This window comes from Pelobates fuscus, chromosome 8 (assembly GCF_036172605.1).
Source record: "Pelobates fuscus isolate aPelFus1 chromosome 8, aPelFus1.pri, whole genome shotgun sequence".
Taxonomy (NCBI): domain Eukaryota; kingdom Metazoa; phylum Chordata; class Amphibia; order Anura; family Pelobatidae; genus Pelobates; species Pelobates fuscus.
The window spans coordinates 95019935-95035225 of record NC_086324.1 but is presented as its reverse complement, the minus strand read 5'-3'; the positions used below and the strand labels follow the sequence as shown (position 1 = coordinate 95035225).

The 15291-nt window shown below is 38.0% G+C and overlaps 1 protein-coding gene across 1 annotated transcript in view; it reads right to left on the bottom strand.

Moving 5' to 3' along the window:
• The window catches only part of TMEFF2 (transmembrane protein with EGF like and two follistatin like domains 2), a 662476-nt gene that overhangs the window by 199402 nt on the left and 447783 nt on the right, over positions 1-15291 (bottom strand). Inside the window, exon 6 of the mRNA XM_063430171.1 lies at positions 11158-11306. Within this exon, the coding sequence (XP_063286241.1) occupies positions 11158-11306 (149 nt within the window). The remainder of the gene's footprint in view (positions 1-11157; positions 11307-15291) is intronic.

The window sequence follows — 15291 nt, the reverse complement described above, 5'->3', positions numbered from 1 at the left end:
AATTCTGTTTAACTTAGACTTTCTCGTCTCCTGCTCTGTTAATAGCTTGCTAGACCAAGCAGGAGCCTCTTGTGTGTAATTAAAGTTCAATTTACAAAGCAGGAGACACAAACATTTAAAGTTAGTGGCATCAGATTGAAAATAAAACCATTTTGTTTTCATGCCAGCTGTGTCAATCACAGGAGTGGCTAGGGCTGCATAAACAGAAACAAAAGTGATTTAACTCCTAAATGGCAGAGGATTGAGCAGTAAAACTACAAAGGCATGATATATACACCCAAACTGCTTCATTAAGCTAAAGTTGTTTTGGTGACTATAGTGTTCCTTTAACTATTCTATTAACCTACTTTTTGCCATGCATTAAATACTATCCTACCCTTACCTCTTGTGTCTCTTTACCCCACTCACTCTAGAATGTAAGCTCGTTTGAGCAGGGCCCTCTACCTGCTCTGCTCCTGTGAGTCCAACTCATCTTATTGCAAATACTTGTCTGTTTGTCCACCTATTGTACAGCGCTAAAGAATAGTAACATAGAAACATAGAAACATAGAATGTGACGAAAGATAAGAACCATTTGGACCATCTAGTCTGCCTAATTTTCTAAATAATTTCATTAGTCCCTGGCCTTATCTTATAGTTAGGATAGCCGTATTCCTATTGCATGCATGCTTAAACTCTTTCACTGTGTTAACCTCTACCACTTCAGCTGGAAGACTATTCCATGCATCCACTACCCTATCAGTAAAGTAATACTTCCTGATATTATTTGTAAACCTTTGCCCCTCTAATTTAGGACTATGTCCTCTTGTTGTGGTAGTTTTTCTTCTCTTAAATATAGTCTCACTGTGTTGATTCCCTTTATGTATTTAAATGTTTCTATCATATCCCCCCGTCTCGTGTTTCCTTCAAGCTATGCATGTTAAGATCCTTTAACCTTTTCTTGTATGTTTTATCCTGCAATCCATGTACCAGTGTAGTAGCCCTTCTCTTAACACTCTCCAAAGTATCAATATTTTTCCTTGAGATACAATCTCCAGTACTGCGTACAATACTCCATACGAGGTCTCACCAGTGTTCTGTATAATGGCATGAGCACTTCCCTCTTTCTACTGCTAATACCTCTCCCTATACAACCAAGCATTCTGTTAGCATTTCCTGCTGCTCTATTACATTGTATGCCTACCTTTAAGTAATCTGAAATAATTACACCTAAATCCCGTTACTCAGATGTTGAGGTTAGGACTCTGTCAAATATTCTATATTCTGTCCTTGGGTTTTTACATCTAAGATGCATTATCTTGCACTTATCCACATTAAATGTCAGTTGCCACAGCTCTGATCATTTTTCTAGTTTACCTAAATCATTTGCCATTTGGCTTATCCCTCCTGGAACATCAACCCTGTTACATATCTTAGTATCATCAGTAAAAAAACATTCCTTACCATCAAGACCTTCTGCAATATCACTAATAAAAATAATAAAGAGAATGGGTCCAAGTACAAATTCTTGAGGTACACCATTGGTAACAAGACCATGCTTCAAAAATACTCTATTGACTAAAACCCTATGTTGGCTGTCACTCAGCCACTGCCTTACCCATTCAACAATATTGCAATCCAAAATTAATTCTATGTGCAACAGTGTCAAAAGCCTTACTGAAATCTAGATAAGCAATGTCTACTACACCACCCTGATCTATTATTATAAAAAAAAAAAAAAACAATAAGATTAGTATGGAATGATCTCCCTGAAGTAAACCCATGTTGTCTCTGATCTTGAAATCCATGTGATTTTAGATATTCAACAATCATATCATTTAACATCGTTTTCACTACTTTCCCCACTACTGAAAGAAGGCTTACTAGCCTATAGTTGCCCGACTCCTCCCCACTACCTTTCTTGTGAATGGGTACAACGTTCACTAACTTCCAATCTTCTGGGACTACTTCTGTTAACAATGATTGGTTAAATAAATCGATTCATGGTTTTGCTAGTACACCACTAAGCTCTTTTAATAAGTTAGGGTGTATTCCATCAGGTAAATGGAAAAGGCAGCAGTGAACCAGCAGGCTTTCCCAATACCTGTTAATAGTGACCAAATGTGCAAAAACAGAGTGGTAAACCGTGCCACAGAAGTATTCAAAGTGAATAAAATGTAGTTGTGGTGGAGGAGGACGCGTTCCCGTGCAGCTCCGCTATAGAGACACGAAAACAGAGACTAAAAACCCGCAAACGGGACTATCCGAAAACAACATACCAACCCCCCATACAGTGACAGAACCGCTTAAGACGCCCGATATTCGGCTCTTCTTCTCAAGGCCTAACCTGGCTGCACCAGCCAAAATGGCGCCTGATACAACCAGCGAAGAGGAAGCCTCGGATGGCTCCCAGGAGGGCATAGACAGCCCCACCTCATCTCTGGCAGAAGACGGAGCCCAGTGTCAGGCATCCGAATCAGAGGAAGACTCATCCCCAGTAACTAAGATGGATATCAGAGACCTCCTAGAGGAAATGAGGGGAGTGTGAAGGGCAGACTTGCAGACCACAAGGAAGGAGGTGGGGGTCATCCAAAAGAGGCTCACCGAAGTTGAAGTCAGAGAAAGTGCCAGAGACGCCCAGCAAGAGATCTCCAGAGACACTGTGCAGGACCTTCGCTCACAGGTCCAGCAGCTCAAGAGGACGGTCACAACGCTGGAAGTCCGCCACAGAAGGCGAAACATCCACATACGAGGCATACCAGAGACCATGGGGGATGAAAAATAACTTAGGGTGTAATCCATCAGGCCCCATCAACTTATTTGTCTTTACTTTTGACAGTTGAAATAGAACATCTTCCTCTGTAAACTCACATGTAACACATTTTTTTTTTTTTTACTATTATTGCCACTTTTTCAGAGTACCACAGTAGTTTATTTAATCTTTTGCTTTTACTGACAATCCTAATGCAATTTTCTGTTGCCTTCAGTAGGGCAAATTTTAAATAATCTAATTTCTCTAGGACTCCATTTAAACTGCTCCAGTCTGACAATAACTCCTTTACACATATTCTGATTTTAGAAAAGCCTGTTTTTCTAAAGTCTAAAACTTTTGTTTTTGTGTGACGTGACTCAGTCATTGTTCTTATATTAAACCACACTGACTGTTGAACTTTAACCTACAGTAATGTATGATACCAAATCTCTGTTTGTTAACACTAAATCTAATATGGCCTCCTTACAAGTTGGCTCCTCAAGGACTTGTTTTAGAGACAATCACATTAGGGAATTTAGAATATGTGTGCTCCTGGCACAAGCTGCTATTTTGATTTTCCAGTTCACATCAAGAAGATTAAAGTCACCATAACTTCCCCTTTCATTGTCATTTTAGTTATAGCCTGAACTAGTAGATTATCTAACTCTTCTATTTGTTCTGGGGGCCTATAAATCACACCTACACAAGTTACTGTGTGATTACCAAATTCTAACATAACCCAAACGGACTTTATATTCGCCTCACTAAATTTTATTACGCTAGATTTTATGCTATCCTTCACATACAGTGCCACCCCTCCCCCTTTTTTTTGCTTTTCCTGTCTTTTCTATATAAAGAGTACCCTGGTATTGCTATGTCCCAGTAATTTATCATTATACCATGTATTACAGTGACTAAAAGTGAATACTATTAATATGGAGGATACCATTATATATGTTTGCAAGTGTGTGTGGATGTCTTAATAAACAGAGGTGCATATGTATAATTGGTTTGCATATACTTTTGTATAGGGAGATGGGACATTTCAAAGAATCGTTAGGCAAATTTATATCCTATTGTTAGCTCTTTATTTCACTCCATGCTTAATTTTATAAGTGATGTAAAACATGTACTGTATATTAAAATATTTGTTTTGGTAAGAAAATGTAAATTGGTAATAAAACTAAATAAGAAACGATTGCATAGTAAACTATGTCATTTTTAAGTGGAATTTTAAAGAATATTTTTAAGTAGAGATCATTCAGAAGATTTATAACTAGGTGTACATGAATATGTCTGGCAATGAACATGACTGCAAACATCAATGAAAATATATTTTCAAGGTTTTAGAAAGTCAGGAGGGAACAATAGACAAAGTAGAACAGCAAACATGGAACGTCCTTTACAAAACATATATGGAAGAGAAGTGCTGTATTCTTTTACAATGGAATCATGGAAGCACAGACAGATGAAATGTTCGATCGGATGTGACTGCACCTCCAATCATCATCCATATGATTAATTCTGTGTCAGGACTTAAATCTGGGAATGGAGTTTGGCTATATGCATTGATCCTTATTATAATGTATATATGAAAATATGAAATGTATGGAAAAAAATTCCTTCTTGACCCCAGAATGGCAGTCAGATTTATCCTTGGATCAAGCAGTTACTACCCTACATTGAAAGATTATATCCTTGAATATTCTGTTTTTGCAAGTATGCATCTTGTAGCTGTTTGAACATCTGTATGGACTCTGATAAAACCACTTTTTCAGGCAGAGAATTCCACATCCTGATTGTTCTTACAGTAAAAAAACCTTTCCTTTGCCTTAGACGAAATCTTCTTTCTTCCAGTCTAAACGCATGGCCTCGTGTCCTATGTAAAGTCCGGTTTGTGAATAGATTTCCACTCAATGGTTTGTATTGGCCCGAATATATTTGTATAATGTTATCATATCCCCTCTCAGGCGATGTTTTTCTAAACTAAATAGGTTTAAATTTGTTAACCTTTCTTCATAGCTGATATGTTCCATTCCTTTTATTAATTTTGTAGCCCGCCGCTGCACTTTTTCTAGTGCCATAATATCCTTCTTTAGAACAGGTGCTGAAAATTTCACAGCATATTCAATATGTGCTCTTACCAGTGATTTATAAAGAGGCAAAATGATATTCTCATCCCGAGAATGAATGCCCTTTTTCATGCATGACAACACCCTACTGGCCTTGGCCACTGCTGATTGACATTGCACATTGTTGCATAGTTTGTTGATATAACAATTCCCAAGTTCTTTTCATGTGTTGTTATCCCTAATTCGCATCCATTAAGGGTATACGTTGCTTGTGTATTCTTTATGCCAAAGTGCATAACTTTGCATTTTTCAACATTAAATTTCATCTGCCATTTGAGTGCCCAGTCCCCCAGTCTAAATCCCTCTGCAGCAAATTAATATCTTGCTCACATTGTATTATTTTACAAAGTTTTGTGTCATCTGCAAACACTGAAACATGACTTTCAATGTTGTCTTCAAGATCATTTATAAACATGTTAAATAGAAGAGGTCCCAAAACAGACCCCTGAGGGACACCACTTGCCACCTCTGTCCAGCTTGAAAATTTACCATTAACGACAACTCTTTGTACTCTGTTTTTAAGCCAATGTTCTACCCAAGAACAAGAATTTTCATCTAGACCGATTTCCTTGAGTTTGAACCTTATTTTGTGTGGAACTGTATCAAATGCCTTGGCAAAATCCAAATAGATCACATCCACTGCAACACCCTGATCTATACTTCTACTTACTTCTTCGTAGAATGCAATCAAGTTAGTTTGACATGACCTGTGCTTCATAAAACCGTGCTGATTTTTGCTGATAACCATGTTCTTCTCAAGGAATTCTTGAATATTATCCCTTAATAACCTTTTAAATATTTTACCAGCCACAGAAGTTAAGCTCACAGGTCTATAATTTCCAGGCAAGGATTTTGAACCCTTTTTGAATATAGGAACCACATCTGCCTTCCTCCAATCCTGCGGAACACTTCCTGATAGAAAAGAATCTTGAAAGATTAAAAACAGAGGTTCACTTATTTCTACACATAGTTCCTTAACCCCTTAACGACGCAGGATGGTTCAGGACCGTCATCGGCATTTTTGCGTTGCCGACCGACGACGGTCCTGAACCGTCCTAAATTTAAGAGGTACTTACCCGATCGCCGTCGTTCCCCCGGCGGCAATCGGCGGTGCTCCCGTTGTGGGGAGAATGACTGCAGCCCAGACAGTCTCCCCATGGCGGATTAGGACCCCTGTGGCCATGTGATCGCCCAACAGGGCGACCACATGGTCACAATAGGTGTCCATGTGTCTGCCTGCAGGGGGACTGTCTGTGCTGACAGGCAGTCTCCCTGCAAGTGTAAAATCATAAAAAAAATAAAGTTAAAGTGAATAAAAAAAATTATTATTATATATGTGTATATATATATATATATGATATATGATATATAGACATATATTATACCTATATAATATACGTCTATATATCATATATATAATGTCATACTAAGTGTATTTTTATATTAATATGTACATATATTAATATAAAAATACACTTATAATTAAATTACACACGTATATATATATAATATATATAATAACTATATATATTGTATATATATATATATATATATATATTATAAAATACAAATAAAAAGTAATTTAAATTAAATTAAACATGTAAAAATAATAATAAAAATTTTAAAAAAAAATTATATCTATACAAAATGTTATTCTAACTGTATTTTGATATTAATATATATATATATATATATATATATATATATTTATATAAAAATACACTTAGAATGAAATTGTATATATATCTATGTATATATAAATAAATAAAAAGAATACAAACTATTCATATGTCCATATACAAAATTACATAAATAATTATATAAATATACACGTAGACTTCAAATATATAAATATGCATATATATTTAAATTCTACGTGCGTATTTATGTAATATTTTTACATAATTAAGTTATTTTATTGATTGCAATTTAAGGGACCTGCCTGCCAACCCAGGTCGAAAGTCCAGAGAATTTAATTTGCTGTCGCTGTATTTTACCCTGTAACGTTCTACGACACCCTAAAACCTGTACATGGGGGGTACTGTTTTACTCGGGAGACTTTGCTGAACACAAATATTAGTGATTCAAAACAGTAAAACATATCACAACGATGATATTGTCAGTGAAAGTGACTTTTTTTGCATTTTTCACACACAAACAGCACTTTTACTGATGATATAATTGTTGTGATACATTTTCCAGTTTTGAAACACTAATATTTGTGTTCAGCAAAGTCTCCTGAGTATAAAAGTACCCCCCATGTACAGGTTTTATAGCGTTTTTGAAAGTTACAGGGTCAAATATATGGGTCAAATATTTTTACATTGAAAATGGCCAGGTTGGTTAAGTTGCCTTTAAGAGCGTATGGTAGCCCAGGAATGAGAATTACCCCCATGATGGCATACCATTTGCAAAAGAAGACAACCCAAGGTATTGCAAATGGGGTATGTCCAGTCTTTTTTAGTAACCACTTAGTCACAAACACTGGGCAAAATTAGCGTTCAATTTAGTTTTTTACTTTTTTCACACACAAACAAATATGAACGCTAACTTTGGCCAGTGTTTGCGACTAAGTGGCTACTAAAAAAGTCTGGACATACCCCATATTGAATACCATGGGTTGTCTACTTTAAAAAAAATATGTACATGTGGGGTGTTATTCAGCGATTTATGACAGATAACAGTGTTACAATGTCACTATTGATACATTTTAAAAATGTATGTTTTGAAACCGCAATATCCTACTTGTACTTATAGCCCTATAACATGCAAAAAAATAGCAAAAAGCACGTAAACACTGGGTATTTTTACTCCGAATCTATTTAGCAGTTTTTTTCATTTGCTTTTGTAGATGAGTAAAAGATTTTTCACATAAAAGTCAAAAAACATGTATTTTTTTAAATTTTTCATCATATTTTTTCATTTTTTAAAAATTAAATTACATGAGATTATATAAATAATGGTATGTAAAGAAAGCCCCTTTTGTCCTGAAAAAAATATATATAATTTGTATGGGAACAGTAAGAGAGAGCGGAAAATTACAGCTAAACACAAACACCACAAAAGTGTAAAAAGATGCCTGGTCGCAAATGTACAACATCGCAAAAACAGTCCGGTCCTTAAGGGGTTAAGTACACGTGGATGGATACCATCAGGCCCTGGAGCTTTGTTTATATTAACTTTCTTTAGTTGCTGCAGCACCCTGTCTTGAGTTAACCAATTACAATTATTCTGCAAGTTTTTAGTAGCAATCATTTGCACATCTTTTGCCATGGGTTCTTCCTTAATATATACAGAGGAGAAATAGTTATTTAAAATTCCTGCCTTTTCCTGGGCTTCATTAACTAACACCCCCGTTTCAGTTTTTAGTGTACCTACACTTTCATTTTTGTTTTTTTTTAGAATTTATGTAGGTAGAACCAACATGTGCCATGTCTACAGCTGACAAATAGCTATTGATAGACATAGCTATTGATTTGAAAAGCAAAGTATATACTTATACTTGTATACAAGGTAATGCTGGTAGATGAATATCACAGATAGAACCTACGTTAATGAAAGAAAATGCAACACATAGTGTATATTGTAAAACCAACTGGATATAGGAATAATCAACAGTTTCACTCACGGATTACAGAGCGGTACCACGCTCTAGGGTGGGGGCCCTAAATACTAATAGGGGGGGGACCTAATGTCCTCCCCCCTGGCCCCCACCCTTGAGCGGTGGGTGGGGGCCCTAAATACTAAAAAAGGGGAGGGACCTAAGGTCCTCCCCCCTGGCCCCCACCCCTGAGCGGTGGGTGGGGGCCCTACAGTAAAATAAGGGGGGGAACTAATGTCCCCCTCCCGGCCCCCACCCCTGAGCGGTGGGTGGGGGCCCTAAATACTATTAATGGGGGGGACCTAATGTCCTCTCCCTGGCCCCCACCCCTGAGCGGCAGGTGGGGGCCCTAAATACTAAAAAGGGGGGGACCTAAATACCAATAGGGGGGTGACCTATTGTCCTCCCCCTGGCCCCCACCCCTGAGCGGCGGGTGGGGGCCCTAAAAAAAATGTCCCCCCAGGTGAATCGGGGTCCCCAAACCCCTAGTCACCCCCCCCCCCAAAAAAAGTATCCCCCTACCTACCCCCCTTAAAAGTATCCCCCTACCTAATGAGGGGGGACCTTTAACTAAGAACCTGTAAAGAAAAAGAAAAAGAAAAAAAACGTACCATTGGATGTTTTCTTTCTTCTAAAATCTTCTTTTTTCAGCCCCCAAAAAGGCCAAATAAAAAACCATAATAACGCAATAAAAAAAAAAAAAAACAAGCACAAAAAAAAATTATCCATCTTCACCCATGGAGGGCTCCGCGCAGACTGAGCTCTGCAGGGCGGGGAAAGGCTTATAAAGCCTTGCCCCGCCCTGCAATTAGGCTCAGAGCACTCTGATTGGTGAGTTTAAGTAACCAATCAGAGTGTTATGAGTCAAATTACACAGCGTGGGAAAATTCCAAAGAACTTTCCCATGCTGTGTAAAATGACACAGAGCACTCTGATTGGTTGATTTCAAACCAACCAATCATAGTGCTGTGACAGGTATATGTAGAGACTTACCTGTCAGTCTCTTCATTTACCTGTCAGATCACTCTGATTGGATGGCTTAAACCCACCAATCAGAGTGCTCTGAGCCTAATTGCAGGGCGGGGGAAGGCTTTATAAGCCTTCCCCCGCCCTGCAGAGCTCAGTCTGCGCGGAGCCCTCCATGGGTGAGGATGGATTTTTTTTTTTATTGCGTCGGTTATTATGTTTTTTTATTTGGCCTTTTTGGGGCTGAAAAAAAGAAGAAAGAAAACATCCAATGGTAAGTTTTTTTACTTTTTCTTTACAGGTTCTTCTTAGTTAAAGGTCCCCCGCCCCTCATTATTTTTAGGGTGAGGGGGGTAGGTAGGGGGATACTTTTTTTGGGGGGGTGACTAGGGGTTTGGGGACCCCTAGTTACATGGGGGGACATTTTTTTTAGGGCCCCCACCCGCCGCTCAGGGGTGTGGGCCGGGGGGGGGGACAATAGGTCGCCCCCCTATAGGTATTTAGGGCCCCCACCCATCGCTCAGGGGTGGGGGCCGGGGAGAGGACAATAGGTCCCCCCTATTGGTATTTAGGGCCCCCACCTGCTGCTCAGGGGTGTGGGCTGGGGGAGGACAATAGGTCCCCCCTATTGGTATTTCGGTCCCCCACCCGCTGCCCGGGGTGGGGGCCGGGGGGAGGACAATAGGTCCCCCCTATTGGTATTTAGGGCCCCCACCTGCCGCTCAGGGGTGGGGGCCAGGGGGGAGGACATTAGGTCCCTCCCTTTTTAGTATTTAGGGCCCCCACGCACCGCTCAGGGGTGGGGGCCAGGGGGAGGACCTTAGGTCCCCCCCTTTTTAGTATTTAGGGCTATGGGGGGATAATGTATAATAAACACAGGTTACTGGCTATGGGAGGATAATGTATAATAAACACAGGTTACTGGCTATGGGGGGATAATGTATAATAAACACAGGTTACTGGCTATGGGGGGTTAATGTATAATAAACACAGGTTACTGGCTATGGGGGATAATGTATAATAAACACCAAAAAAAATAATAATAATAAAAAAAATGAATGCAGCTTCAGAATTAATCTAAATGTATGCTGTCTAGGAGGTGGGAGGGTCTCGGAGGGAGGGTCTCCTACTGATTGGCTGGAATGTGTCTGCTGACTGTGAGGTACAGGGTCAAAGTTTACTCAATGATGACGAATAGGGGGCGGACTGAACATCGCATATGTTCGCCGTCCGTGGCGAACGCAAACACGCTATGTTCGCCAGTGAACTGTTCGGGATATCACTAATGATCATAAAACAAACACTGTGAATTATAATAATTGGCTGATTGGCTGGAATGTGTCTGCTGACTGTGAGGTACAGGGTCAAAGTTTACTCAATGATGACGAATAGGGGGCGGACTGAACATCGCATATGTTCGCCATCCGTGGGGAACGCAAACATGCTATGTTCGCCAGTGAACCGTTCGGGATATCACTAATGATCATAAAACAAACACTGTGAATTATAATAAAGGAATATCATTCTTGTTAAGAGCAATCTTCAATCATCTACAATAAGAGATACATAAATGTGATTTGTTCATTCATTTACTGACTAGGTCTCTTAAACTAAAAAAAAAACAAAGTTTCATCTAACCAGCATTCAGCTGTAATCTTTCAGCAATTCTTACGTCTGCAGAAAAATTGAAAAACTGTCTTCAAAATGAATTTTGCTACAGGCATTACCTTGACATCGACCCAAATACTTGACTTCAATTTTCTCCTGTTTCTGGCATGACGCCTCTTTGATTTGACATGGATTATCATAAGATTTCCCATCGGAAGCACAAACTGGATTGAAACTGATGTGAGAGCAGTCTATGTTGCACACGCACCTAAGTAAAAAGAAGAATTTCATGTCACGATTATTCAGCTGAATATATTTATTATCAAGCCAAGACATGTTTAAGATCATGGTGTAAAACTGCAAACTCCTAACTGGCTTCAGTAAACAGAGAAGATAGACTGGACACAAATGAATAGGAATTATAGTTAAAGGACCACAAAGGCACCCAAACCACTAAATTTCAATTGAGTGTTCTGGGTGCAATGGTCCATTAGTTTTAACCCTGCAATTTAAAACATAGCAGCTTTAAACACAGGACTGCATAGGGTCTTCCTGACAGTCACTTTGAGAACCTGAGTCACATTCGGTTCTCAATCAAATTCTGCTCCTAGCAACTTGACACAAATGCGCAATAGACTCCCATTTTTTTTTTTATGGGGATGCAATGGATTATCTGACCAGCATAGGTCAAATTAAAAAAGGAAACCCAAACTTTTAAACCCTCACCAGGAGCACCAAAATAGATAAAAACACTATAGCGTAAGGAATACATACATGCTTGTATTCCTATTTTTACAGTGTTCATTTAAGAAAACAAAATTGCTATGGTTTACTAAGTGCAGTACATGCACAAGTCAATAAAATAGGTATTAGTTTAAAAAAATCATTTAGCTGTAGGAACAACTAAATGCATTAAAATTAGCATAAACCTTTGATTTCTAGAATTCAATGTCTGTATTATCCCCCCTCTTTCAAATGTTTTTATTGCTATATTCTTAACATAGCTGTGAACATTTTCCAGAGAACACACCACAAACATAATTTAAAATGAATATGCCAATAAGGATTTTGAAGAGGCATGGTGTTTGTGACCCTGCATGCAGGAGAACATTTATTTTTCTAAATATTTTCTATAATTCTTTGATCATTGTTCTACATTATTTAGTCCATCGTATTCAAGTTCGAAACAGAGAGAGAGAAAATTATAATTAATAAGGTCAAACATATGTTCTGCGTATCTAGTGCGATCAAGTCATGGTAAATCCATAATCTTTTAAAATCACATATAGATTTCTTCACTAAAGAATGAATTGGCAAGAATTCGAAGTTAATTCGCATTTAATTTTAAAATTGAATTTATTTGGGGTGGATAAATCAATTGTGCTGGATCAACATGCTGGTGGACTAGGCTCAATAAAACAAACATATAATAATATCGAGAACAAACGTAATCAATCCATTATTATTAAACTTGTACACCGCAAAAAAATTATCATTTCAGCTAAACCACTAAAAATAATTGGAAAAAAAAATTGGAAAAGCCACAATTTAGGCATATAGTGGTACAGCTCAGCTGAATTTCATAATTAATAAAGATTCAATATCGAATAGATGAACCAATAGGCATGAAAATGGGCAATCAGTGTATTGCATAATATATATATATATATATATATATATATATATATATTGGTACAAATGATTGTTTCCAGTCTCAGTCTTTCCATTCTGTAGTACCTGGGTAGGCATCTTTTGGCACTCCAGGTATTACATCTCCTATAATGCTCATAAGGGGAGATGTAGTCCACTTTTGTGCTGAGTTGGAAACATTCTAAGTTCAGATAGCATCAGACCTTGAATAGTTTAGCCTAAATGCTCCCATTTGGATTTTAAAATATATGCAATTCACTTTTTTTTTGTGAATAAGCCCTAAAATGTCTGTTGCATTTCCTTTTCATAAATACATTTTCTTCAAATTAATTGTACGATAAAAAGGTGAAAACATCATCTATTAGCATCACCTTGCTCTAAAACGTATCTACTTAAATCCTTTAATGTTACCTGTCTGTGCCTAGATGACCTCAGTAGTGTTCCATTAGCCACACATATATTCAGTGATGTCACAGAGTAAGTCTTTAAAAATGCACAGCTTAGCCAGTCCATACTGAACTCTTACAGAGCAAAAAAAAATGATTGCATGCAGGATTCAGAGTGATTGGGGTATAAACTGGGATATAATGTTGAAGATTAACCAAACAAGGAATTATGGAGATGTGACACATGAATTTAAAATCTATTTCCAATATAGACAAGGTAGATCATAGCAAATTATTATATATATATATTTTTTTCTAGTATAATCATTTTGGCCTAAAATTTAAATTTTCCTAGTAAAATAAATACATCTTCTATCTAGTAGAAGACACTTAATGTGTAGGTGTCAAAAGATGCTTTATATTCAATGTACTAAAAACTACTTTCATCTTGATGATGTGCTGCTGGACCTTTATTACAGTTTTTCTCTAACAAGCAGTGTTATTTCTTAAGTGAGAAATGTAATGAATTCTAAGTGAATTCAAAGTTACATTCAACTATAAAGTGAGAATAGACAAACTGAAAAAATGTCTCCAAATCAGCTTTGCTACTAGTTTGACTACTTTGGGCTTCAATTTGAAATTCACTTTGCATTCCCAACAAAACACATTTTATTGAGTAACCTTGATTGTGTATTCATATCTGTATCTCTTTCTAAGATGATGCCCTTGCTAGAATGTCACAGTCTCTCCTTTATGTGTGGTGCTATGTTTTTAAGCAGATGCTTTTTTTGTAAACATTCTCCAGTTCAGGTAGCATCACACTTTGAATAGTTTAGTTTATATGTCGCCATATGGACTTTAGATTACTACAATTCACAAGTGAGAAAAAGTAGCCAATAGATTTAAAAACTGGCAAATAAATAACAAAATAGATACTTATATGTATATAATATGTTTATATAAATTGAAGATTTCACTGCTTTTGCTTTTCCCCTGTGTTGGCCACTCCTTACTTCATCTGTTGAATAAAATCAGCATTTGGTAACTGTCCCCCAGCCATCAATCATCTTTTTTACCATCAATCATCTTATTTGTTTTTCGACACCACGGATGGAATTTAAAATCATGAATCAAAGCAAACATGTTGTCTATGACATTTTTAATCTAGTTTGGGATTCAACAACATTTCGGCTCAGAGTTTGGGAATTCAAAGATCCCAGTTGGCTAACCAGTTGGCCCAAGATCGGATGAATTGCAGTTCATAATGGAACAATTGCCACTGGGCTCAATATCCCACTTGCTCTGCTTAAGGATATTAGTAGTGGAGGAGGTATTGTTAGTGGTAGTTGTTGCATAGAATCAGACACAGTGCCCGTGGACTTGCTCTATGCCCTAGTGCTTTCTCTTTCTGCTTCTTCACTCAGTAATACATTCTTGTGGTGTCTTTGCAAGTGTTGGCTCATGCTGGCACTAGTGGGATGACCTCTTACTCTCCCTCTACTTACTTCCGTGCCACACAATTTGCACTTTGCAATTCACACTTCTTGGTGGCAATCAAAGTGATCAAAGTACATCCTGTGCCTTGTGGCTGATGAAGGTGGATTATCATCTGTGGCAGTTGAAACTGTTGCAACACTAGCCTCTAAACTAGTACATGGTTAATTGATGCTTATAGGATGGGAGCTTGTGCGGTTAATAATCATATCATTGGGTGAGCTACTTTTGGCTCTGTTAGATTCCACAAATGTTTCTATGAAATGAGGAAACTCAACAGCAGATCGAGATGGACTTAGACAAGGTGTTGATGATGCAGGAGGAGAAATAACACTAGCTTGAAACAATTGTGGACTGCTGCATTTTTCCTCTAGACTAATCTCTTGTAATTCCTCAAGCTCATATTCAAGTTATTTCTGGGGCATACTTACACAAATGTAGGCAGTGGTGGGGGAGTGATATCAATACCAGAAAAGGTTGTCTCTCTTGGCACTTACAACTTCTCTGCTGCACTCTGTTTTTTTGGGGGTGGGGCTAAAAGAACTAGGGGGGGGGGGTCCCCTGGTTTTACTATCCCTTTTTATAACACAGAAACTTTACTGCTTGAACTAGCTGTGGTGGAATAAGCTAAAGTGCCAGTGGAAGTGGCAGAAGACGTTTTTGTAGAGCTGATGGTCTTTTTTTGTGGGCCTAGCTGACTCTGATGCTGTTTCCACAGATTCC